We start from the raw sequence: 27,101 nt of genomic DNA, 5'->3' as shown, positions 1-27,101 counted from the left end.
AATAGCCAATAGGAGTTCTTCAGGAAGAAGCAGGGGTATACAGGGAGAAGCAGTCAGTCAGAAGGGTGTGGTTGATGAGTGAGGTGGAGAGGATTTGAGATAGAGAGAGGGTTAGAGAAGCTAGTGAGGTGAGCTGTGGTGCTGAATCTGAGAGAGTAATAAAAAGGGAACTTCAGTCAGGGAGGAAAAGGGAGGAACTAGCACTAAAGGTTAAGTTTAAGCAAAAGTACCTGAGAAACCGTGAATAATTTATATGCTTGTAAGATCATCACCTTAATAAACTTAATTGTTTGGTTTACCTTTCACCTGACTAGAATCCAATACTGTGTACCAGTACGCAGACTTACTGGTTGGTGGCAGCAAGGAAGAATATAGACGAGGGAGGAACTGGGTCAATAGACCATGAAACGTCTGGGGGCCTTTACTGGGTAACCTCACCACACCGAGCTATAAGGTGGTTAGATTGTGCTCAACTAGGGTGAGGGCCTTTTCAGTATTGGCCCCAACTTGGTGGAACGCTCTCACACAGGAGACTAGGGCCCTGCGGGATTTGACATCTTTCCGCAGGGCCTGCAAGACAGAGCTGTTCCGCCTGGCCTTTGGCCTGGACTCAGTCTGACCCCTATGTTTTCCTCCCTTATGGTTTTTGACTTGGGCCTTTTAAAAAATGAGGCTGCATTTAAAATTTTAAATGTAAATTGTATTTTAATCTGTATTTTAACTAATTGTTTTTCTTTCTTTATGTCTTATTGTAATTTTACTGGTGTCAGCTGCCCTTAGCCCAGTTTCGACTGGGGAGGGCGGGGTATAAATAAAATATTATTATTATTATTATTATTATTATTTATTATTATTTAGTCTTGAGAAATACTGATGGTATCATTGATGCAGTCTCTAGGGGAAACAGACTTTTCCAGACCTCTGGGGAGCATCTAGTTGATTCATAATACTGACATGACATCAAGACTGCCATTTTCTCTCCACCATTTTTCTCATATGATATAATGTGGGGGGCTGGGGAGGGATGGCTGTGGTCCTGCAGCACTTAATTTATTTAATCCATAGATATCCAAGGTGGTAAACAGTTTTTGAAAATCAGTATACTAGTTTCCTCTACCTGAATACCTTTTTCAACATAGCACTTCCTCATTGCCACCTTCTTTTTAGATCTTTGTCCATCTCTCCTAAACTTCTTCAGCTTCTTCTTCACTACAAGAATTCAAGGCCATCAAAATGCTTCTATATGCAAAGCTATCCACAAACAGAAGTAGGCTGGTAATCATAACCAAGCCCTCTACCATCATAACCACGAAGTGTGGAGAAAACACGTAAGGGAAGGTAGCAGGGCCAGCCCAATACATTTTATTGTTGAGGTGAAGAACTAAATTGCAGCCCCCTTTCCATTCCAACTACAGAAGGTGACTGGAGTGAGAGTGGAATCACCCTTTAACACTGCTCTGACCAACTCCAATTGACCAACTTGGAAACTACATTGCAAGCTAATGAACACATACAGTCCTGTCCTCCAACGTATTGTCACCACTTTCCATAGCTGCCAAGTTTTTCCTTTTCTCGCGAGGAAGCCTATTCAGCATAAGGGAAAATCCCTTAAAAAGGAGGATAACTTGGCAGCTATGCCACTTTCATCTAGCACTGCTTTCATCTACCAATTTGGGGGATAGGCCATAGTTCAGTGGTAGAGCTTCAGCTAACAATAGTGATGGTACCAGGTTCAAATCCTGGTATCTGCAGGTAGGATTCAGAGACCCCTGTTTGAAAAGGTGCATAACCCATGCCAGTCAGCATAATAAACAATATGGGGCTAGATGTACAAATTGTCTTACTTAGTTTAAGGCAGCTTCTCATGTTTCTGATTTTGGGTCCAAATTTGGATCCAGATCAATTTCTTTAACTACTAGCGCCATTTTCTTCTTGTTACTCAAGGCTACCCAACTGAGTAAGAGATAATACTTCCCTTCAGAGATGACAATCATGTATTTATTTCATTGTTCTCCAGAGTTAATACATCTTTCATCTGAGTCCCCTGTAATTAGCTAACAAACTGCAAATTATTCTGCTGCTTGCAGAATCCCCCTGAGAACTATAGTAGCATAGTCAAGAACAGAACTAATTTAAATACTGCAACTTTGGAATAAATATAACCCAATCCCATACAGTTCTGAACTAAGGAGCATAATTTGGGAGAGATAAAGCTCCATGAGTTTCCTGTTTCAGATGCAAGATCTTAAACTCCAATGTTAGGGAGCAGGGACCTACAAGGCTCGACAATGAAGGAACATTGATTATTATGTTACATCTGAAGACAGGGAGCAAGATCTCTACTAAAGATTAGTATTCGGGATGCCTGCATCAGTGGTATTGCATATGCTCCTACTGTCCCAAATATTGGCCACTTCTGTTGTTAAATATGGAATGCAGGAACCCTTTGATATTCTTCACAGGTATTATCAGCCTGGAGACATCATCTTTGGAAGCATTGGTTCTCAGAGCATAATCCTTTCCAGTCCAAAGGCTTTTGACCAGCAACCTCCCCAGACACTATCTGAAGAATCAATGTAAGAAAAAAAAATTTTTCTACCGTGTACTTACAAGGTCCCAATAGAATTGGCAAATTTGTTCTGTAGCAGTGCATGAAAGATGTATTTTCATTACTAAACCTTTTAGCATGATGTGTTAAGGTATTTCTATGTTGACCCACACTCCAAGATGACAAGAAAGTACAGCTGTTAAGGGCCACAGCTTTAGCAAGCATGATGTTTATGCATCAGTGGTATTGCCTAATATTGATATGGTATTGTAATCCAGCTTCATTGCTACTTTGGAGTTGCATGACCATCAATTGCAGAAGGATGGACCCAAGTCGTAGCAAAATAAATGAGAAAGAGAGAGGCATTTTAAGTACTTTTTCATTTTATGGGACAGGAAATATTTAAGCTTAGAACTTGAATATAGAGTCTCAATACAACACACCCTGGAAATATTCCACATAGAGATAATGTGGCAATTGAAAATAGAATAAATAGGCATTTGAAAATAGAATTTTGTGATCTGTTTTATTTTATTGCTGATAAGGTATGGGAAAGAAGGCTAAATAAGTAGATAAAGGTAAAGGGTAAAGGGACCCCTGACCATTAGGTCCAGTCGTGACCGACTCTGGGGTTGCACGCTCATCTTGCATTATTGGCCGAGGGAGCCGGCGTATAGCTTCCAGGTCATGTGGCCAGCATGACAAAGCCGCTTCTGGCGAACCAGAGCAGCACATGGAAACGCCATTTACCTTCCCGCTGTAGCGGTTCCTATTTATCTACTTGCATTTTGACGTGCTTTCGAACTGCTAGGTTGGCAGGAGCTGGGACCAAGCAACGGGATTATAAGATAAATTATGAAGTCTACAGTTCTGAACTCATTCTTAATCCAGGTGACATGGTACCTTACTTGTTGATGTATATTTGATATGCTAACATAATGCTGAGCACCTGAAAAAAGGATTACTTTATGAAGTGCTGGACTCCAGTACTGTACTGGTCAAAGCCAACAACAATAAATAACTTAATAATAATGAGAAATGTGCATGATGCAATAGAAATATTATTACAAAGTTAGAAAATAAATATAACACAAAATGCAAATCTTTTCATAGTGTAGTTACAGGTAGGTAGCCGTGTTGGTCTGAGTCGAAGCAAAATAAAAAATTCCTTCAGTAGCACCTTAAAGACCAACTAAGTTTATATTTTGGTATGAGCTTTCGTGTGCATGCACACTTCTTCAGAAGAAGAAGTGAAGAAGTGTGCATGCACACGAAAGCTCATACCAAAATATAAACTTAGTTGGTCTTTAAGGTGCTACTGAAGGAATTTTTTTATTTTTCATAGTGTAGTGACTAAGAACTACCAGCACACCCTGGCCTTGGTGTTTGCTATAAACGAGATCAACGAAAACCCCAAGATCCTACCAAATGTCACCCTGGGATTTCATATGTATGACATATATTCCAGTGCTGCATTCACCTATCATGCTACAATGAAACTTCTTTCAACAAGAGACAGGTTTATACCCAACTATAAATGTGACTTCCAGGATAATCTTATTTCAGTCATTGGGGGACTTCACTCAGAAACGTCTCACCACATAGCTAATGTTTTGAGTATCTACAAGATTCCACAGGTAGGATGTGTGTGCAGAGTTTAGAAATGTACGGTTGTTGTTTTCCCCCTTTTTTTCTTTTTTTACCAGATGTAGCCTAATCTTTGAAAGACAGAAATAGGTACATTTCATGGAAACATGTAGACCTTACCATTTATATGAATGCCATATGCAGATACACCAACAACTGGGAAACACTCACCTGCGAGTGCTCCAATTGGAGAACAACCTTTATCAAAAGTGTCATGGGTTTTGAAGATGCTAGTACTCAGAACGCAAGGGAGAAATGTGCTAAGAGCAAGGCATGCTTGACACACCCTCACCATGATCAACTCCCTCCTGGAGACCTATGTCCCCACTGTGGAAGGATGCGGGGATCCAGAATTGTCTCCACAGTCACTTATGGGCCAACTGTTAAAACCAGGTTTATGGAAGACAATCTTACTGAGCTATGAGTGATTGCCAAATGAAGAAGAAGAAGATATGCAGATAAGGGAAAACAGTAAATCATTTATGGTGGATGAAAAGACCAAAATATACTTTTAGGCCATAAAGAAGAGTTATTCAAAAGTGCTTAAAGTTCTTTAGGGCCATTAATTAGCCTATTGTTCATTGTGAGGGACATTTCAAACATTCCTGGATCCATTTGCTATCCTTTTGCATTTGGATCTCACATTCTCCTTTATAATATTTTAGAAGGAAGTATTCTGCTGCTGAGTAATTACAATGCTCAGTACAATGCAAGTACAATTCTGTTCTGGTTTGGGATCACAACTTCCATTGCCATAGCCCTACTCTTACCAAGGAAGGACATTTTATTTAGTGACAAAAAAGATGTGAGGAGACCCAGAGCTTACAGGGTTAATAGCTTTGTGGAAGTGACGTCCTGTCGCTGGGGTGCATTGTCTGTTATGTGAATGGTTCTTTACTTTCGTTTTTGGTCACGAGCGGAGAAACATCATGCCTGATCTCTCTCCCGGCTGATTTATTGCTGCTGTAAATAAATGCTTCTTAGAACAGAAGTAGCTGTGTCCGTGAGATTCATTATTGTGCCGACACCTTCTGCAGACACACACGCTGTGAAGAAACTCTGCGGGATCCGGGAGTCGCTGTAAGGCATAGCAGAGACACACAGAGACGCCATTGCAGATCCTGGGACTTTTGGTGCATGATCGCACTGGGGAAGCCCATAACGCACCAGGTTATGGCCTGTTTACTGGACGTAAACACAACAGGAGAAATGTACAGATGTTAATAATAACCACAAGCTTGCTGTCAAGGGTAACACAATTCATTTTATTACACTTGGATGTATGTGAGGATAATATTTATAGTGAACCTCATATAAGACCATTTGTAGTAATCACCTAATTGAACTATTGACCAGCCATTTTTATTTTAAAAATAAAATAACGGAAAACCCAGTATACCTGAAGGACCCCCACTGTTTAGCCCAGATACTGAGGTTCACCTCCGAGGGTCTTCGAGCAGTTTTCTCACTGCAAGTAGTGAAGTTAGAGGGAACCAGGCCCTCCCTGTGGAACGCCCTCCCATCAGATGTCAATGAGATAAAGAACGGCACAACTTTAAGAAGACATCTGAAGGCAGCCCTGTATCAGGAAGTTTTTAATGTTTGACATTTTATTATGTTTTTATATGTGCTGGAAGCCACAAAGAGTTGTTTATTGTTATTATCAGAAGGAACTACACATGACATCTAATTGGTGATCCATGCAAAATCTGCATAAGGAACTCCTAGTTTCCCATTGTCCTGGTGTCTTTCCTACTATTTGCCCACAATTGCTATTAACTAGAAATAATGTAACCCATTTGAATGACATAATCAAGTCATCCTGTTCCCCCCACCCATTTAGTAATGTAATCAGGGAATGTAGTAAACTTAATCAGGGACGCAGGTGGCGCTGTGGGTTAAACCACAGAGCCTAGGGCTTGCTGATCAGAAGGTTGGCGGTTCGAATTCCTGCGATGGGGTGAGCTCCCATTGCTTGGTCCCAGCTCCTGCCCACCTAGCAGTTCAAAAGCACGTCAAAGTACAAATAGATAAATAGGTACAGCTACAGCGGGAAGGTAAATGGCGTTTCCATGCACTGCTCTGGTTTGCCAGAAGTGGCTTTGTCATGCTGGCCACATGACCTGGAAGCTGTACGCCGGCTCCCTCGGCCAATAACGAGAGATGAGCGTCTCAACCCCAGAGTCAGTCACAACTGGACCTAATGGTCAGGGGTCCCTTTACCTTTACCTTAAACTTAATCAGAACATTTTTCTGGTCTGACCTGAAATGGAGAAGGGATTCTTTATTCTAGCCACAAATCATTTCTACTCCTTGATTATGGTGGTACTTTTCCAGCCTATAGGAGTGAGGTCTAATGCCAGAGCAGCAGGAAGGACCCAAAGTTTCCTGTTTCTCCATTAAGAAAAAGAAGTATACCTGTTCATACTCCCAAAATTATGACTGAAAACTTTATCATGCCATAGTACCAAATTCAACATCTCCAAAACAAGCACATTAGTGTACTATCAACAGATTCATTACAGAACAGTGGCTTTTGGAATGACAGTCTGCCCAGAATTGATAAGACTATTGAAGCATATAGTGTAATTAAAAAACAAACAAACCTTTGTCCTAATTAAATCCATTTGAGATAGCATTGAAAGGAATGAATTGACTTGAATTCATTATATATATATGTTTTCTTTTAATATATATAAAAATCTTATTTCTTTTCTTTTTCTTTTTGGTATTCCACCCACTCCTCTGCCAATAAACTTTTAGCTTTTGTATGGCTCCACTCCTCAGAGGACATATATCACTGAATTCCTTTCATCCTATCAGATGGTCCCAAATGATAGCATTCAGTTCCTGGGGATTCTCCAGTTACTCATCCATTTCAAATGGATATGGATTGGATTCATTGCTGATGACAATGAAAAGGTAGAAATGTTTCTGCAACACATGCTTCCCTTATTATCCCAGAGTGGCATATGTTTAGCTTTTGTAGAAACGTGTCTCCAAAACCTCAGCTTTGATGATGAGAATGGAGACATAATAAAAAAAGGAGTTGAACTGTTTGACAGAGTTATGAGCATCACAGCCAATGCACTTGTTTGCTATGGAGAAGCAGATTCCATAATATTTTTGAGATGGGTGCTATATCTACCAGAAGTGGAATATACAACACAAATGCCAAGAGGTATAGTCTGGATCCTGACAGCACAGATAGAGTTCAAGACATTATCCTACCAACGAGATTGGGATATCCAAGCCTTCCATGGTGCTATATCTTTTTCAATCCACTCCAATGAGGTACAGGGATTCAGAGAATTTCTTCAGGGCAGAAACCCTTCCAGTACAACAGATGATGGTTTTATCAGAGATTTCTGGGGACAGGCATTTGGCTGTGTTTTCCCAAGCTCTGCTTTGGATGATGTGGTGGGTGATATCTGTACTGGAGATGAGAGTCTGGAGAATCTTCCTGGACCTATTTTTGAAATGAGCATGACTGGTCACAGCTACTGTATCTACAATGCTGTCTATGCAGTGGCCCATGCGCTGCATATGCTTTCATCCACATCCAAACACAGAACAATGGCAGAGGGAGAAAGAAAGAAACTTCAGAGGAATCAACCATGGCAGGTAATGGCTGGCAATGTCATTTCCTTTCACATTTTCTGCATTTGCCCAAACTTTTCCTAGTGACCTATGGTATTCTCTAACCCAGATGAAGTTGTATACAGAAGACTTGGTGATAATAGTCCTCATAATGCCCTGGGCCACTCTCATAATAATTTCCTGGGTGCTGCTGTTCATAGGATGTACATGGGATGTATATAGGACAAGGACTAGGGATGGAAAACCAGGTATAGTGTTGTTGCAAAGAGTGTACATCAGGAATGGGGAAGCTGGCACTCTAGAGGTTGTTGGATTCCAGCTTGTGAGATCCCTGACCATTAGTAATGCTGGTTGCAGCTAATCTTATTTGAAGCCCAACAACGCGAGGAAGCTGAAAATGGGAGCTGTATACATTTCCCTACACCTAGAATGAAGAGTTGACAATAATAACTGGTAGAAAGGTTCATTTCATTTATTATATTTCTATGCCACTTTTCACTCACCATGTGTTGTTATGCTTACCTTCCCACAGTAAATGCCAAATAAACCAGGTCACTGCAAGCCTATTCAATTAAGAAAATGAACATGAAATGCCCAATCAAAATGTACCCCAACATTTCTACTCAACCCCAAAAAGTAGCATAAGGAAGCATTTGTGGAAAGTACTACCTTTTAAGGACAGCTCGCTCTCCTAGCTACTCCCCTCAAATGTTATGTGATGAAGTCCTTAACTGTGTTTGCTTGGTTGTAAGTTGCAAAGAAACCCATCTTATCCTGTCTATACTTTTTGGTGCATGGGTGAATTTGAAAATGTCCTATATTCCCTCTCTACTTCTCTTAAAGTTTGTTTTTAATAATTCCCTTAACTTTGGAAAAGGTGATTTACTGCAATGAAAAAGTGTGGGTTATTATATCTGTATTATTTACTGTTTAAGAGAGAAAGGTTCAGCTTCTTGTTGTACATTAACACCATTTTATTAAATGTCAGTATTTGCCTTTTCAATCTAGGTCCACAACTTTCTGAAACAAGGCTTGTTTAACAACAGTGCTGGGGATGTGGTTTCCTTTGACCAGAATCGGGTATTAGTGGCAGGATTTGATATTGTAAACTGGGTCACATTCCCAAACAAATCTTTTGTTAGAGTGAAAGTTGGAAATATTCACCTCAAAGCTCCAAGTGAAGACCAAGCAATCAGCATTAAAGAAGATGCCATTGTGTGGCACAGATGTTTTAATGAGGTAGGATTTAAATACAATAGTTAATGAAGTAACCTCATTTTGAATTTTCACAGGGGCACCAAAGAAACTTTTCATATATGAAATGCTGTATTGTGTATAGCCATTTGGTGCACAGGAACGCCATCACTAATCACAAAATTGCCACTGGAACTGTAGAGACATCTTCTAGCTCTCCCTTATCTTTCCAGGAGGCAATTAAATGGCAATATTATAAGACTTACAATACGTGACACACAGTGAGAAAGCTGACTAGACAATGAATGGACTGTGTACAGTGGTGCCTCGCTAGATGAATTTAATTCGTTCTGGGAGTCAATTCGTATTACGAAAAATTCGTCTAGCGAATCCCATAGGAATGCATTGAATTTTTTTTAATTTTTTGCCCATAGGAACGCATTAATTGAATTTCAATGCATTCCTATGGGAAACTGCAATTCACTAGACGAATTTTTCACAAAATGAATTCGTCTTGCGAGGCAACCTCCACTCGAAAAATCTCTTCGTTAAGCGAAAAATTCGTCTTACAGGGCATTCGTCTAGCAAGGCACCTCTGTACCCCCATCACTGTGTACTTCATGAGATGCAAGTCTTGATTACTGCCATACATTCTATGTGGTGGTGCCTTGGTCTGGTTGGGTCTGGTTTTGACCTATAAATAGCTCACCTCAAGACCTTCTTTTCCCATATAAACTGACCAAGACTGTGAGCATCATCTGAGGCCCTTCTTCATGTGCCTCATCCACAAGGGGTTGGAAAGTAGCAACATGAGAATGAGCATTTTCTGCAGTGGTTCCATGTTTGGCAAATGTTCTCCCAGGGAGGTTTGTCTGGCACTTTCATTATATATCTTTATGTGCCAGGCAATAAAGTTTCTCTTCAACAAGGGATTTGGCTGATTAACAGTCAATGTCATTTTAGATGTGGGAGGGTGGAGGTTATTGATTTATGTTGCTCTTCTTGTTTTCATTTTGTACTTTGTGGTTTTATTCTGTACTTTTATGTTGTGAACTGTCCTGAGATCTTCAGATGAAAGACGGTATCCAAATTCAATAAATAAATAAATAAATAAATAAATAAATAAATAAATAAATAAAGTAAATAAATAAATAGCTGTATCTCAGTGGGTAACTTCCACACTTTAGGCTATAGTGAGAGGCAATTGTTGCACTTTTTAATGCTCACATTTTTCTCCATATTCTATTTGAATCATGCTAAGCTTCCTTAACAAACAACAGCCATTAAAGTGACACAAAAATTAACACCCTCTTATTTCCTTGCCGCATTAGACACATCCCATTTCTGTATGCACTGATTCCTGCTTTCCTGGTTATAGCAAGAAAAAGAAGGAAGGGGAGCCATTCTGCTGCTATGATTGCTTTCCATGTCCAGAAGAGAGGATATCTGATAAGAATGGTGAGAATGATTTTGTAGAGTACTATAAAAAATGTGTACATAATTCAGAGAAATATTATCTCATCTTCTCTTCCAGACATGGCTGAATGTTTTCAATATCAAGAAGATCATTATCCAAGCAAGGATAAAAAGACATGCATTCCTAAGCTTGTAACCTTTTTGTCATATGAAGAACCATTGGGGATCAGTTTAGCTACTGCTGCTCTTTCATGTTCTTTGATCACAGCTCTGGTGCTAGGCATTTTTGCAAAGCACTATGACACTCCCATTGTCAAAGCCAACAACCGTTCTCTCTCCTACATTCTCCTTATCTCTCTTTTGTTCTGCTTCCTGTCTGCATTGCTATTCATTGGCCGACCTGAGAAGGTAATGTGTCTTCTCCGGCAAACTGCTTTTGCCATCATCTTCTCAGTGGCTGTTTCTTGCATGCTGGCAAAAACCTTGACTGTGGTTCTGGCTTTCATGGCCACCAAGCCAGGATCCAGGGTGAGGAAGTGGGTGGGTAGAAAACTGTCCACCTCTGTTGTGATTTCTTGCTCCTTTATCCAAACAGCTATTTGTATTACATGGTTGGCAATCTCTCCCCCATTCCCAAATGTTGGTAAACATTCAATGCCTAATGAAATTGTATTGGAATGTAATGAGGGTTCAAGTACCATGTTTTTCTGTGCTTTGGGCTACATGGGTTTCCTGGCACTTGCCAGCTTCACTGTGGCTTTCCATGCCAGGAAGCTACCAGATAGTTTCAATGAAGCCAAGTTCATCACTTTCAGCATGTTAGGATTTTGCAGTGTTTGGTTCTCTTTTGTTCCAACCTACCTGAGTTCCAAGGGGAAATATACAGTAGCTGTGCAGATCTTCTCAATCTTAGCCTCCAGTAGTGGGGTGATGGGCTGCATCTTTTCCCCAAAATGTTACGTCATTGTAATAAAGCCTCATTTGAACAAAAGGGAACTACTAATCAGTAAAAATTTCAAATAATCAGGTAATGTAACAAAAGTGATGTTTTACATGGACTTTATTTTCTGTTTGAACTATCCTAGCCTGGAACTGCACCATATTGCTATTTCCCACAAAATACTGTATGAAAAAGAATTTGGGGAAGTTCAACAGGAGGGGGAAGAAGAGAAAGAGGAGGAAGAAAAGGAGTATAAATGAATGAATGAATAAAACCTGAAGTGGCTCGTGCAGAACTGAATAAACATCTTAACATACTAGAATGAATCTTAAAATATTATCTTGGAATGTAAACGGATTAAATAATAAGACTAAAAGAAATAGAGTAACACACATATTGGCAAAACAGGAAATAGATATGTTCACACTGATGAGCAGGGTAGAATGAATAGCCTAGGCCTTCCTACTTTATTTTATGGGTTCAAAGTGTACAAAAAGCATGGCAATCTTGTAAAGGCAGACTGATGGGCAGGGGTGGGGAACATGTGACCCTGTAGATGTTGTCAAACAACAACTTCTGTAACTTCTGGCCTTTGTCCATGCTGGCTAGGACTAATGAAATATGAGGTCCAACAATTTACAGAAACCACAGAGGTGTAAACCTATTCAGTACTGAATGCAAGAGGTGCAAACATATTCTGAGCGTGATGGCACTCAAAGTGGGCTGTGCTAAGTATTGTCAAGACCTGGAATAATTGGGGATAAACCCCTATTCCCCCCATTTTTCTGTTGCCCTCCAATTTTTTTCAGATTTTTTTTAAAATGTAAAATTAAAATGTCCATTCCTTATCTTATTCAGTCCCCCCCATACCTTCACATCTCTTGCTGTGATATTGTCTCTGAAAAGATTCCCAGAAACTGATTGTTTTTGTTGTGTTGTGTGCATAGTAGAGTTAGGTTTCTCATGACTCACACGAGTTAGGTCTTGATTTTTCTACAGTGTTTTCTGGTGGAGTTTTATTTCCTGTTCATGTGTTCTCTGTCCTTCTACTAAAGATGTGGCAAACATGATTTCTTCAACAGCACCATAATTAAATCTCAATTTTAGTCATTGATTGTCTGCCCTGTAATAATCAAAAAGCTATAATTAATCTTGCCAAAACTCCTAGAGAGTTCTAGTGGTTGCTAGCAAAATTAATAGCTATGTCTATGAAGGATGTTATATAAAAGTGCCCCATGGAATTCTGAGTTGGAACAGAAGATTAGAGGGAGCTGTGACCATACCAATCTGTTCTTTTATATGATTAAGCCCTCCTCAATGTCTCTGCAAACATCTAACCTCATTTACTGCTGGCAAGAAGCTTGGAAACCAATCAAAGGATTCCTCAGTGTCATTTTCAGCAATGTGACTTCTTAAAAGGAAAACCTGAGGCAAAGCAGAAGTTCGCAGCAGGATGATTTTATTAGTGGCATTGGCACTGTTGCTGCTGCCACACACCATCAGTGATCGTCTTCCAATTCTTCACAAATATTATCAACCAGGAGACTTCATTGTTGGTGGAATTGTGTCACATTCACTTATCCTTTCAGAGCTGACTTCCTTCAAGCACCATCCCAGTGAGGCAGTGATTGAAGAGTCTGTGTAAGTCCCCCCCCCCCAACATACTTCATACAATTGTACAACTGCATGCTTGATTTTTTATTAGTGTCAGTTCAGTCTGGTGGATTATTTTAATTTATTTTTAAATCCTCAAAATACTTTCTTGTGAATATTGCCGAATCTTCTCCACACTGTTTAGTTTTCAGTTGCAATAAAGTATTTTTTTTGATAGTTTACAATATTGTCAGAACACTTTACTCAATATGCAGAAAGGCAGGAGCAAACGTTTACTGCACAGACATAAACAACAACTACCTTCTCTGAATTAGTGTTTTCAGCCTCTGGTTGTTTGGGCATGTTATACACACTACATGTGACACCAAAGACACACATATGATCTAGAGTCTATATTTTGTTTTGACAGATTTTGTTTTGACATTGAATGAAGGTTTAATGATAGGACACCCTTCCTCTGTTATATTTATTATAATCCAGGGGACCTTAAACACCCCCTAGTCCTTCAGGAGACGTTCTACGGATTATTGACGGACTAGTATGTCATGCATTAGGCTTTAAATCTAAAATTGTTACCTACTTGAAGAAGTACAATACTCACATATATACAAGGCATTTTTCAATAACTGTTGTATATCAGATATGTCGGAATGGATAAATTTGTTAATATTCTCTCTCTCTATTCCTCATTTTTTCCCATCTTAAGTTCAGTTCTCCACATTTCCGCATCCATTTGTGTGTATTTTATTTTTTAAAAGTAAAGGGCTCTCATTAAAACTCATCAGAATTTTAGTGCAAATTTTTCTTAACATACAGGTTTGTATGCAATTTCACTAAGAAACTAATTTTTGTAGACCAATTTCCCTTAATAAAATGCATTTGTGTCCATTATTTTCACTAATAAATGAATTTTAATGCACACTTTACCCCTGTAGATTCATTTTTGAACACATTACTTGACTGGAGAAATGCATTGCAAAATTTTGAAAACTGCAAATCTTGGAGAATGATTTTGCTTTGGTTCACACAGCATGAATTTGGTACATTCAACTTTAAACGTGGATTAAAATTTCTTTTCACCCCTAGTAATATGAGCTCAGAAACACTTGTTCATGTATCTCTATTTATTGATGTAGCTGTTACCATTTTAAAAATATCTTTGAAAGCAGTATACATTTCACACTATAAAGACTAATTCAGAATTCTTAATTCCTGGGCAGACTAAAAATAAAAAGCTTTTGTGAATTTTGAATACTTGTAAATATTAACTTCAGCTCTGTGGTGTTGAATTAATTTTATTGGTAGAACTCATGTTAGAAATATGCTTCTCTGTAGACAGATAGAATCGTGGTCATTCATCATGGAAAACTTGGGGATATAGCGGAAAGGATATACAGCTCATTTTGAAACTTTCTGCAGACTTCCAGGGATTATTATTAATTATAGTATTTATTAAATTATTATAACACCGTTCATCTGCATAATACAACCAAAACACAAACAAATCTATAGCATTTGTTTTTATCGCATGTAATAATAATAACAATCTGTTTGATATTGTATGGTGAAATGAGCATTGCATTTTGATTCAGGGCCTCCTGATCAAGAATAGCATGGTTGGCATATGACATAGTGACACCACATGCAACTCTCATTGCAGTGTACTGACTAAGAACTACCAGCATGTCCTGGCCTTGGCATTTGCCGTAAAGCAAATCAACAAAAACAGCCACCTCCTACCCAATGTCACGTTGGGCTTCCATATCTACGACACCACTTTCAGTACAAGGCAGACCTATCATGCCACCTTAAAACTTCTGAGCACAAGCAGAAGGCTTATCCCCAACTACAAATGTGACACCTGGAACAATCTGGTTGCAGTCATTGGGGGACTTGAATCTGAAACGTCTCTGCATATTGCTACTATCATACGGATCTATAATATTCCACAGGTAGGCAGTGCGCATATACAATTGAATTTAAGAAGTGTCTTGTTGATCTATCGACAAGTATGGATATGTGAGTAATCAGGGAGATTTTTGACATCTTTTTTGCAGTTATTGGGGGACCTGAGTATGGAACTTCTCTCCAAATCACTACCACTATAATAGTTCATATAAAGGCAATATACACATACAATGGCTGGTTTGAGACATCTGGGGTGTATATGTAACAATCAGGCAGATCTTCCAAGATAATAATGCCAATGCACACTATAAAGAGCTCATAACCCACCTACTCTCAGCAGCCAGAAGCATCATAGCCAGACACTGAAGAGACTTGTCAGGAGTAAACATGGGCCAGTGGTATTAAACTATGCGAAACAACCTCATTAGAAAAACTAACCAATAGTCTGAAACTGACATGGGGACAGATAAAAGAGGGTGTCTTCACCCCAGTATGGCTCCCCTTTATCACATCACAGCCCAACAAGACAGCAACAAGAACCCACTGACAGCCTATGAATCAATCTGGGTAACTTAACCCAACAATTCCTCCCCCACAAACAAATCTCACCACAGGCAGCTAAACACAATCAACCATCCCCTGGGCCCCACACCCAACCTTTCTCACTACCAAGGAAGGATAATAAACAAACAGAAAGAGAACCTACCCAAATGAGGCTGACATAAAAACCCCACATACACACTAAGTATAAAAATATAAGTTTACCACTACCCCCTACCCCCTCTTTTCTTCTTCCCCAACCTTATTCTGCGTATAACACCAATGTTTCACATCAGATGTATCTGATATATAGAAAAGACTTTACAACGTGAGAAAAGAGAGAGTGCACATACGTTTGTAAACTAATAAAATCTTTGATAATTTTTAAAAAATATACAGGTGTTCTACGCAGTCACTGATTATTGTTGTACTTGCATTTTGCCTAACAAATCACCAGTCCTGGGTGGGAAGTATTAGCCTTACTTTAATTTGGCTTCACACATCAATACATATCCACAGCTTATTGAAGGCTGTCATGAAACAAAACCAGGGTAATAACTTCCAACATTCACTCTGGGGACTTCTGGGCAAGAAAAGAAAATAATTTTTCAAAATATCACCCAGCAGCATTTCATAGCATTTGGTATAGGTTTAATCAATTTTGGTTAATATTAACTAACATTAATACATTTAGAAGTCTATTTCTATCTTGCTTTAATAAACTTAGTTTTATTTCATTCTAAAAATTCATGTCTCTTTCTCTGCGTCTTCTCTTATTTTAAATTTAGGTGACCTACGGCTCTGCTCCAGATATGAGTGATGAATCCACAAGGCTTTCCTTCTACCAGATGGTCCCAAATGAAAACTTTCAGTACACAGGAATTCTGAAGTTACTTTTGCATTTCAGGTGGACATGGATAGGAATCATTACTGTGGAAGATGACAATGGAGAAAGATTTGAGCAGACCATGCTTCCCATGCTTTGGAAGAATGGCATCTGTTTTGACTTTATAAAAAAAATTCCCCAAATGACTTATTTCAATGATTATTTTCACTTGGCGCAACTGATGTGGAAAACATTTGACACTGTAATGGAGAGTAAAGCCAACACGTTGGTCTTTCATGGAGAAATTGAGTCTCTTATATATATGAGATGGATGGGAAAATTTTCAGAGATGGGATACATGACAGTGAGGCCAAAGGGGAAAGTGTGGGTTATGACAGCACAGATGGATTTCATCTCATTTTATTTCCAAAGGAGTTGGGATATCCATATCATCCATGGTGCCTTATCTTTCACAGTGCACACAAATGAACCCCAAGGCTTCCAGCAATTTCTTATGAGTAGAAATCCTCTCTTGACAAAAGAAGATGGTTTCATCATGGACTTCTGGGAACAGGCATTCCTCTGTCATTTCTCAGTGTTGAAGAAGATGTTTGATGAAACATGCACTGGGGAGGAGAGGCTGGAGAGCCTCCCTGATCCTGTTTTTGAAATGAGAATAACTGGCCACAGCTACAGTATCTACAACGCTGTGTATGCTGTGACCCATGCGCTGCACGCCATGCTTTCATTCAAGTCAAAACACAGAGACAGAGAGAAGTTTCTGAATCCACAGCCTTGGCAGGTAATGTTTTGAGTTAATTCTTGCTGGATATTTTCATATTTCACTGCTTTGTGAAAATATTCATAGCCACAAATTTTAGGTCATGCATTTCAAACACTGTGTGTGTGTGTGTGTGTGTGTGTGTGTGTGTGTGTGTGTTTATAGACAGATTGATAGATATGTAGATGCAAACAGTTATCATAGCTGATGTTGGCCCCACACATGTACCTTTAAGTCAGTATGCACCTCTGATGTATCTTCTCCCAAATATTGGGATATTTGAGCTTATCTTGCTCCACCATTTCCAGCCCAAATTCTAGACAATTGTGCTAAATTGGACAGAATGTCTGCTAATTCTATGAAGAGGAGATTTCTGGGTCTTCCGCAGGCAATGGCGGATGGCGGAGATTGCTCGTTCCGAGCGACCCGCTCGCTGTGAGGAGAAAAGAAGGTGGTGAAGACAATGCACCTTCTCAAAAAACAAAACAAAAAAACCCCGAAGGTTTTACTTTGGGTTCCGGAGAGTCCAGCAGTGTCAGTGAACACTCTCATAGAGTTTTCAAAGCTCCAGAGGGAGCTGAAGGGACTCCATGATTGAGCACAGACACACATCAAGAACAAGACCACACAGCAAGAAGCCTCGAGATCCATCATTAAAACAGCAGCCTCTGTTTTTCTTTTTGACAAATACATTTTTGGGAGTTATTATTTAATAAATGACTGGGTCTCTAGGTAATAATGGGACTTTGTTTTCTGGAAGGCCTAGAGGCCAGATAGCAAGTACCAAAGTTTCAACAAAGCACAGGTAATGGGGAACACAGAGGTGACTGTTTTAATTTACTGCATCTTATTCAATGATTGGGGCCCAGGTGGCACTGTGGGTTAAACCACAGAGTCTAGAGGGCTTGCTGATCAGAAGGTTGGGGGTTCGAATCCCTGCAATGGGGTGAGTTCCCGTTGCTCGGTCCCAGCTACTGCCAACCTAGCAGTTCGAAAGCACATCAAAGTGCAAGTAGATAAATAGGGACCGCTCCAGCGGGAAGGTAAACGGCGTTTCTGTGGACTGCTCTGGTTCGCCAGAAGCGGCTTTGTCATGCTGGCCACATGACCCGGAAGCTGTCTGCAAATAAACACCAGCTCCCTCGGCCTATAGAGCGAGATGCACGCCGCAACCCCAGAGTCGGACACGACTGGACCAGATGGTCAGGGGCCCCTTTACCTTTACCTATTTAATGACTATGATTATGATTAGCATTTCATTTGTATGTTGTTTATGTATATTATACATCTTAATATTTCTGTCCTGAGCCTGTGAGAAAGATAACATAAATTCTATGTAGTTCTCCCCAGAGGGTCATACTAATTATGTGTACCCTGTCGGCCTGTCAAACTTCTAAGCAAACCCTCCTCTCAGGAAAATTGATTGGAGGTGTTTTTCAGAAATAAGGTGTGTGGCAAATTCAGGCCCACTAGCAACGGTGCATGAAGAGAAGCTTAAGAATTGGCTGCCATGGCAGGTAATGATTTCAGATAATTTATCTGGGATCTTTAGGTATATCAAGAGGACCTAGTAGAAATAGGAAGTGGGTCCCTCCACAGTATGTTCACTTGTCTATCCAGAAATGCTGCTACAATATTTGGCGCTCTCTCTCTCTCTCTCTCTCTCTCTCTGTGTGTGTGTGTGTGTGTGTTTGGGTAGAATTCTTAGAATTTCTGGAATCAGTTTGTTGCAACTTACTACATTCCTGCATTTCTCTTCTTCTGCACACACCCCAACCTAGCTCCACCACTTTTTTCGGAGTATTTCATTTAACAACAGTGCTGGGGACAAAATTTCCTTTGATCACAATGGGGCCCTGGAAGCAGGATTTGACATTGTCAACTGGATCACATTCCCAAATCAATCCTTCCTCAGAGTGAAAGTTGGAAAAGTGAATCTCCAGACTCCTGTAAAATTATTCACTATTAATGAGTCTACTATTACATGGCACATTGGATTTAACCAGGTATGATTTGAGGGTTTGAACATTCAGGGTTTGAATTTCATTAGGACTTTTCATGAGGAGAGTTCCCCCACTTCTGCTGGAGAATGAGGGACTTCGTAGTGCACTTTTGTTCTCCCTCACATAAATGTTTATACACAAGGAGTCTGAATGCCCAGATAGGGATAGACTTTACTACTATTTGAATGTGAGTACAACCATCCCCGGTGCTTTAATTGTGATCACCAGGAAGTTGTTACAGTAAGTGCCACACTTTTAACATTGGGGTAGAGGGAGGTGCCAGTACTGTGTGACCTTGACTACTCCCAGAAAAAGCACTGGCCATCCCTCCTTCAATACTATGAAGTCATGTTTTCCAACCCAAAAAAGTGGTTGAGGGTGCTTCTGCTCAATATGGCCATATATATCCAGTTGATATATTTAAATGTGATGTGATCTCATTCACAGGGATGCTACCATCTATCCACTTTAATCTGATCTACCCTCTGAGATTATCTAGTCACGGATCAGGAGGCTACTTTGATTATCAAATGGTGACCCTGATTAGCTATTGGTTGTTGTTGTTGATTATGATGATGATTATATTATTGTTATTATTCCACTCCATACAGATGTTTAGATAAAGGGTGTACTGCTACAGATTGGGTGTTTTATTGTTTGATTTAAGGATTTGAGCATCTGATATTCCTTTTCATTGCTTTTTAATTTAGTATGCACAAGAATGCAATATATCTTAGGTAGCTCAGGTAAGCACACTCAAGCAGCTTTGAGTGGGGTGGTGACTAGCTCTCTGCCCATTGACTGTCTGAAATATGAGGGGTAATATTGTTTACTAGTGTCATTCAGCCCGTTTAGAAAACGGGCGCTAGAAAAGTGTGGGCACTCTGCACACGCCCAGAGGTGTTGCTGCCCAACAATGAGTTCCGGAGCAAGCACCGCTCCCGCCGCTGGGAAAAGGGGGTAGGGAGGCGAGACAAAGGGAAGAGGGGGCTGAGGGGAAGCCGTGAGCCCCGCTCGTCGTCAAGGCATTTCCCCAGCCGGCCTCCGAAGGGGGCAGAATGAGGCCTGAGGAAGGTTTCCGAGCTGTCCGGGGGCTGAGGGAGGCAAGCAGCCTGTTTCCCTCTCCCACCCTCAGACCACCGCGCTTGTGTGAAAAGCAACGTGGGCCAGAGAAGCTCCAGTCGAGCCCAGCCTCTCCCGCCCCCTGCCCTTCCCGTCGCTATGGGCGGACTCCTCGTCGCCTCCGCCCGTCAGGCACTGGAAGAGATCTCCGGGACCTGAGAGCAGCGCGGAGCGGCATGGGCGCCCTTGGCAAGCTCAAGGCGGCGCTCCTGGCTGGCCTGCGGGCAGTTCAGCCGCCAGAGAGGCTCTTCGGAGGCGCCTCCGCCCTCAGCCTCCCGCTCAGGAAGTGGAGGCGGCCGCCGCGCTCTACGTCCATGTGAGTTCGGCGGGAAGAGGAACGCGACCCACCGCACGCGTGAGGCAAAAAAAAAATATTGGCGGTTGGCGGCCGCAGGGAAATGGTTAGGGAAACGGTCCAATCTCTGCGTCCAATCCCTGTGTCCCCGGGACACATGCGCATTAGCGCGAAAACGGGACACAGGGACTGGATGCAGGGACAACTTGGACTTTATTATATAGGATAAGTATTTTAGTAATGAGAAGGCAAGAAGAGACTGAAATCAACCTTCAAATATACAAAAAAATCTTCTTCTTCTTTGGCGATCACTCGTAGCTGAGTAAGATTGTCTTCCATAAACACGATTTTAACAATGGGTCTGTAAGTGACTGTGGAGGCCAATTCTGGATCCACATATCCTTCCACAGTGGGAACATTGGTTTCCAGGCGGGAGTTGATCACCGTGTGGATTTGCCAAGCATGCCTTCCTCTTAGCACATTTCTCCCTTGCGTCCTGACATTGAGTTTCTTCAAAACCCATGACACCTTTGGAAAAGGCTGTTCTCCAACTGAAGCACTCATAGGCCAGTGTTTCCCACTTGTCAGTGTTTATACTACATTTTAAAAGATTTGCCTTGAGACAGTCTTTGAACCTCTTTTGTTGACCACCAGCACTACACTTTCCATTTTTAAGTTCGGAATAGAGTAGTTGCTTTGGAAGAAGATCATCAGGCATCCGCACAACATGACTAGTCCAACGAAGTTGATGGCGAAGAATCATTGCTTCAACACACAAAGAGGTTACACATGTATATGGTGAAAAAATATGCGATGGCCAAAATGGTCATGCATATTTTCATTTAATATAATTATAAACTTAATGTGGTGTTACACCACTGTGTCTGTATCCTGTGCACATTGATAAAATAATCCAAGAGAAAGAGGGAGAGAACATATGCAAACTAAGTGATTATATTTACAATTGCATCAAGATGTGCCTCAGTTCTCATTGTGATTATAACATACCGTACACTAACAGCTACATCAATTTTCTTGTTGTTATGTGGAAATTAGAGAAATGGATGGAAAGAACACTGAAACAAACTGTTCTTGCTTCAATCTCAGAATTAATTTTGGCAATTATCCTAATATATCCAAAATTCTGAGAAATGGAACACAGGTCAGAGTGAACCTGGAAAAGATAAATGAACGAAGCTCATGAATCCCCTCATTCCCTTCTTTGATAACATTTTGGGCCAAGGTCCAACTGTTAGCATTTGTCGCCCAGGCCAGTTGTGAGACTGCCCAGGGCAAGGAAAAAGCCAGTGCACACAGGCCCGGCTACTTGAGTCCGGTGGTACAATTATCTGTGGTTGCTCTCAGCTTGAAAAACAACACACACATTGGAAAAGGCTAAACTATTTTATTGTGGCAAAATGCAGAGTCTTTCTCTGTTTGCCCAGCTCAGACATTCAGAGCTGTTTAGCATGGCTGCCTCTCTCTAGCACAGCAGGCAGAAAGAACAAAGGAAACAACACTCCCACTTCAGGAACACATAAGACAAACATCCTGTCTACGTCACTTCCAGCTCTGTGGAATGAAAACACATACAGTCATATGATATACAATAAACCTATGACTGCAGATGGGGAATGAATCTCCCAACACCAACATGTGTATGAAACTAGAGGTAAATTTCATTCATATTGCCTAAAATCCTTAGTAAAGTATCAAATACCAAAGGTTTTCAAAAATCTCAATGCCTACTGTTGAACTACTGTAAAGATTTACTAAGAAAATACAATTTCCTGCTGCTTATCTTCTAAATGGTAACATTGTTTTATTTCATTCTGGGTCAGACACTGCCTATTTCTGTGTGTACAGACAGTTGCATTCCTGGTTATCACAAAAAAAGGAAGGAAGGGGCGCCATTTTGCTGCCATGATTGCATCCCGTGTCCAGAAGGGAAGATTTCCAACCAGAAAGGCAAGGAGTATATGGGCCTCATATGTTGTTTGTTTGTTTGTTGTATTTTATGAATTGCTTCTCATAAAATATTGCAACCTTAAAAATATCAATAGTAAAACCAATTAATTAACAATCTCACATATAAAAATCAATTATAGAATTTTCATTGTAAAAGCAATTTCAGGGTGAATATGTAATCTCAGCAATATACAAAATACCATTTGAAGACCTGTAGGCGTTGATAGGAAAGTCGCTGACAAGTGATGACAAGAGATGAATATGCCTGGTTTAATATACAGTCATACCTTGGATCCTGAATGCCTTGCGAGTCAAATGTTCTGGCTCCTGAATGCCGCAAACCTAGAAGTGAGTGTTCCAGTTTGTGAACATTCTTTGGAACCCGAATGTTTCATGGGGCTTCCATGGCTTCCGATTGGCTGCAGGAGCTTCCTGCAGTGAATCAGGAACTGTTCTTTGGTTTTCAAAGGTTTTGGATGTTGGATGGATTTCCGGAACATATTTCGTTCAACTTCTGAGGTACCACTGTACACACACACACACACACACACACACACACACACACACACACGATACTGCACTGGCACTTCAGGACACTTTCATCCAATGATACAACTGATGAAATATTTCCACTTCCCTTTGCAAGGGCTAATGGGACAACTTTTCCCCATGAACCCATGGCATCGGGAAGATACCAAGCAATATTTGGGCCCAGTATTTTGCTGCTGTCTCTGGGCCTCAGTGCTGCCAGGAAAAGGTGCCCCACACATATTGGGCATGGAACAAGGCTTTCCCACATCTGTGCTGTAGGATAGAAATATTCTGCTTTCACATAGGTAAAGGTAAAAGTAAAGGTAAAGGATCCCTGGACAGTTAAGTCCAGTCAAAGGTGACTATGGGGTTGCGGCACTCATCTCACTTTCAGGCTGAGGGAGCAAGCATTTGTCCACAGACAGCTTTCCACGTCATGTGGCCAGCATGACTAAACTGCTTCTGGCGCATCGTAACACTGTGGCAGAAACCAGAGTGCATGGAAACATCATTTACCTTCCTACTATTACAGCAGTACCTATTTATCTACTTTGCACTGGTGTGCTTTCAAACTGCTAGGGTGGCAGCAGCTGGGACACAGCAACGGGAGCTCACTCCTATGCGGGGATTCGAACTGCCAACCTCACAATCAGCAAGCCCAAGAGGCTCGGTGGTTTAGACCACAGCGCCACATGCAGCACAAGGGCTAGCCATTCAGATTGAAATTCTAATTGACGATCAGGAAATGTTTGGGAAGACTGACAGGGAATATTGTTTTTCAGACATGAATGACTGTTTCTGGTGCTCAGAAGATCATCACCCAAATGAAGATCAGGATTTTTGCACTCCCAAAGTTGTAAGCTTCCTGGGTTTTGAAGAGCCCTTGGGGATCAGCTTAGTCACCGGTGCTCTTTCATGTTCTTTGATCACAGCTCTTGTGCTCGTGGCATTCATGAAGAATCACGACACTCCTATTGTCAAAGCTAACAACAGGAATCTTACCTACCTGCTCCTTCTCTCCCTCCTGCTCTGCCCTCTCTGTGTATTGCTCTTCATTGGCAGACCTTGGACACTGGGGTGTCTATTCCGACAAACTGCCTTTGGCATCATCTTCTCCATGGCTGTTTCTTCTGTATTGGCAAAATCTATCACTGTTGTTCTGGCTTTCATTGCCACCAAGCCTGGTTCTACAATGAGGAAATGGGTGGGGAAAAGACTGGCGAACACCATTGTTCTCTCCTGCTCCCTTGTTCAAGCAGGTATTTGTGCTATATGGCTGGCAACCTCTCCCCCATTCCCAGATGTTGACATGCATTCAGTGACTGAGGAAATTTTACTAGAATGCAATGAAGGGTCTGTGACTATGTTTTACTGTGTCTTGGGGTACTTGGGCTTCCTGGCCATTGTTAGCTTCACGGTAGCTTTCTTTGCCAGGAAGTTGCCTGACAGTTTCAACGAAGCCAAGTTTATCACATTTAGTATGTTGATATTTTGCAGTGTCTGGTTATCTTTTGTCCCAACCTACCTGAGCACCAAGGGGAAATACATGGTGGCTGTGGAAATTTTTTCCATCATATCATCCAGTTTTGGCTTGCTGGGTTGTATCTTTTTCCCGAAATGCTACATTATTCTGCTGAGGCCTGAGCTGAACAATAGGGAGCAACTCCTCAGGAAAAAAACCTGAATACAATATAATTTTCTAGCAATACAAACTGTGTGTGTGTGTGTGAGAGAGAGAGACCTTTGTTTCTGATCTAAATGCTGATGCCATTCTGAAGAGACAACTGTGATGGTTCATAAACTCAATTTTAAATAATAATAAAAAAACATTTCACCCAACTCTAATCTCAAATTCAGACAGCATTTTACTTTGAATGACTTTTGGGGAGACTGAAAATGGACCACCTCTTCATCTAGTCCAACAGTCTGCAAGGTAAGGATCTCCACTCAAGCACCTATGACAGATGCCTAAAAACCTCCAATGAAGGAAAGTCCACAAGGAAAGTCTGTGGGCTCTTAACTTTGCAGACTTCCCTTCCTAGCCTCAGCCACACCACCCCCACACCACCCCATCACCCTGTGTATCATCCCTTGGGGGGGGGGTTGACAAAATCCCTCCTGGGAGGGATTGCCACTCCGATTGCCCCCATGGTGGCTTGCCGCGCCCCCAGGTGCACGGCATGTGTACCCCTCCAGGTGCCCGAGCAAGTAGTTACACCACTGCCCATCTATTTTCCAGTTCCTAACAGCTTGCAAAAAGAAGAAAACTTTGGCTTGGCTTTGTTTTTGGGTTTTTTTGAAAAAAGACGACCCAAGGCAGAAGGATGGATTCTACTCCCCCCCCCATTTTTAATTATTAGATATTCTAACCCACCCCCCTTCACCATCTCAATTTCTATGATCGTGTTGTTGTTGGTTGTTGCATGTTGCTGATCTTTCAAGTTCTGTCAGCTTGGACTTATTTTATTTCAGGTAGATGTAGCAACTACCTCCAATTTATCATAGACTGTGTTTCTACAGAGATCATGAGCACATTGGCTTTGTTCTCCATAATATTATCATATAGCTATGCTCCCCATTCCAGCATATTAAAAACATCAGTGATGTAAACTGCCTTGACTCTTTCTATTAAAGCAAAAGCAAATGCCACACTGTGAAAACTCTGGCATCACTATTTCCAAGAATCTTTCGCCGTTGCTATCATCTGCAACAAGGGGTCCTGCCCATGGCCAGTGGGAATGCATAAGCAATCAAAGAATCCCCTTGTACTGATGGGCCTCATTTGGCGCCATTTGGTAAAATGAAAGGGCTTTGGTGTCCTCATTAATAAATGGAGCCGAGCCATATGTGAACTAGAGAATGGTGAAATCATCATCATCATCATCATCATCATCATCATCATCATCATTTATTACACTTGATCTTAGCCAAAAGGCCAAGAAGTGATATAATTTATTATTTATTATTTATACCCCACCCATCTGGCTGGGCCTCCCCAGCCACTCTGGGCCGCTTCCAACGGATTAAAATACAATAATCCATTAAACATTAAAAGCTTCCCTAAACAGGGCTGCCTTCAGATGTCTTCTAAAAGTCTGGTAGTTGTTATTCTCTTTGACATCTGATGGGAGGGCGTTCCACAGGGTGGGCGCCACTACTGAGAAGGCCCTCTGCCTGGTTCCCTGTAGCTTTGCTTCTCACAGTGAGAGAACTGCCAGAAGGCCCTCAGCGCTGGACCTCAGTGTCCGGGCAGAACGATGGGGGTGGAGACGCTCCTTCAGGTATACTGGACCGAGGCCGTTTAGGGCTTTAAAGGTCAGCATCAACATTTTGAATTGTGCTCAGAAACATGCTGGGAGCTAATGTAGGTCGTTCAAGACTGGTGTTATGTGGTCTTGGCGGCCGCTCTCGGTCACCAGTCTAGCTGCCATATTCTGCATTAGTTGTAGTTTCCGGGTCACCTTCAAAGGTAGCCCCACATAGAGCGCATTGCAGTAATCCAAGCGAGAGATAACTAGAGCATGCACCACTCTGGCGAGGCAGTCCGCAAGCAGTAGAAGCAGAAATAGAAATAGAGGGGTGTGTGTGTGTGTGTGTGTGTGTGTGTGTGTGTGTGTGTGTGTGTGTGGTTCAGCCCTCCACCTGGCGGCTAATAATGTCTACACGCCCAGTACTTGAGACAAAGTCTACCTACATCTGTAATCAATAAAAGTTGTGACCAATTTTAATTTCCTGAATAGTGTCTTGTCTAGTTGTTTATACCTAGTGTTGCCTTCATTTTCGTCCACAGGGGTAGGGGTGCTGCGAGTGGGTTTGCAAGATAATTACCAAGTTGTTTAAAAATGTCATCAGTTGCTCCCAGTTAACAGCATATTGAAACCATTAAAGCAGTAATATAAGAACACATAAAAGCATATAAAATAAGAGAACAGAAAATTAGAGGATTCAAACCTGTCCAGTCACAGGTATGAATTGTAACTCTTAAATCCTGCATGTTTATTGTTCCACATATTATTTTTTGTGTGAACAAATTATGCTGGATGAAAGTTATATATATGGTTGTGATGGGTTTTCTAAAGAGAATGGATAGTCTGCATGTTCATCTCAAACATGTCCTTCTCTCATCCCCAAACTACACAAAAATATCTGGAAATACACTATACACATG

General features: G+C 41.1%; 2 protein-coding genes across 2 annotated transcripts; both read left to right on the top strand.

Moving 5' to 3' along the window:
- Positions 1–1,720: 1,720 nt before the first annotated feature.
- On the top strand, positions 1,721–11,428 carry LOC118095431 (vomeronasal type-2 receptor 26-like). The gene is made up of 6 exons (XM_088654698.1): positions 1,721–1,752; positions 2,463–2,576; positions 3,894–4,185; positions 7,160–7,819; positions 8,804–9,034; positions 10,496–11,428. Exons 1-6 carry the CDS (start codon positions 1,721–1,723, stop codon positions 11,426–11,428), a joined length of 2,262 nt encoding a protein of 753 aa, XP_088510824.1.
- Positions 11,429–12,798: 1,370 nt separating this feature from the next.
- On the top strand, positions 12,799–24,617 carry LOC118095429 (vomeronasal type-2 receptor 26-like). The gene is made up of 5 exons (XM_088654697.1): positions 12,799–12,986; positions 14,593–14,911; positions 18,796–19,020; positions 22,276–22,402; positions 23,716–24,617. Exons 1-5 carry the CDS (start codon positions 12,799–12,801, stop codon positions 24,615–24,617), a joined length of 1,761 nt encoding a protein of 586 aa, XP_088510823.1.
- Positions 24,618–27,101: the final 2,484 nt, after the last annotated feature.

Source organism: Zootoca vivipara, chromosome 12 (genome assembly GCF_965207765.1).
Source record: "Zootoca vivipara chromosome 12, rZooViv2.hap1.1, whole genome shotgun sequence".
NCBI lineage: Eukaryota > Metazoa > Chordata > Lepidosauria > Squamata > Lacertidae > Zootoca > Zootoca vivipara.
The sequence above is the reverse complement of the archived record's forward strand: the minus strand, read 5'-3'. Positions and strand labels throughout refer to the sequence as shown.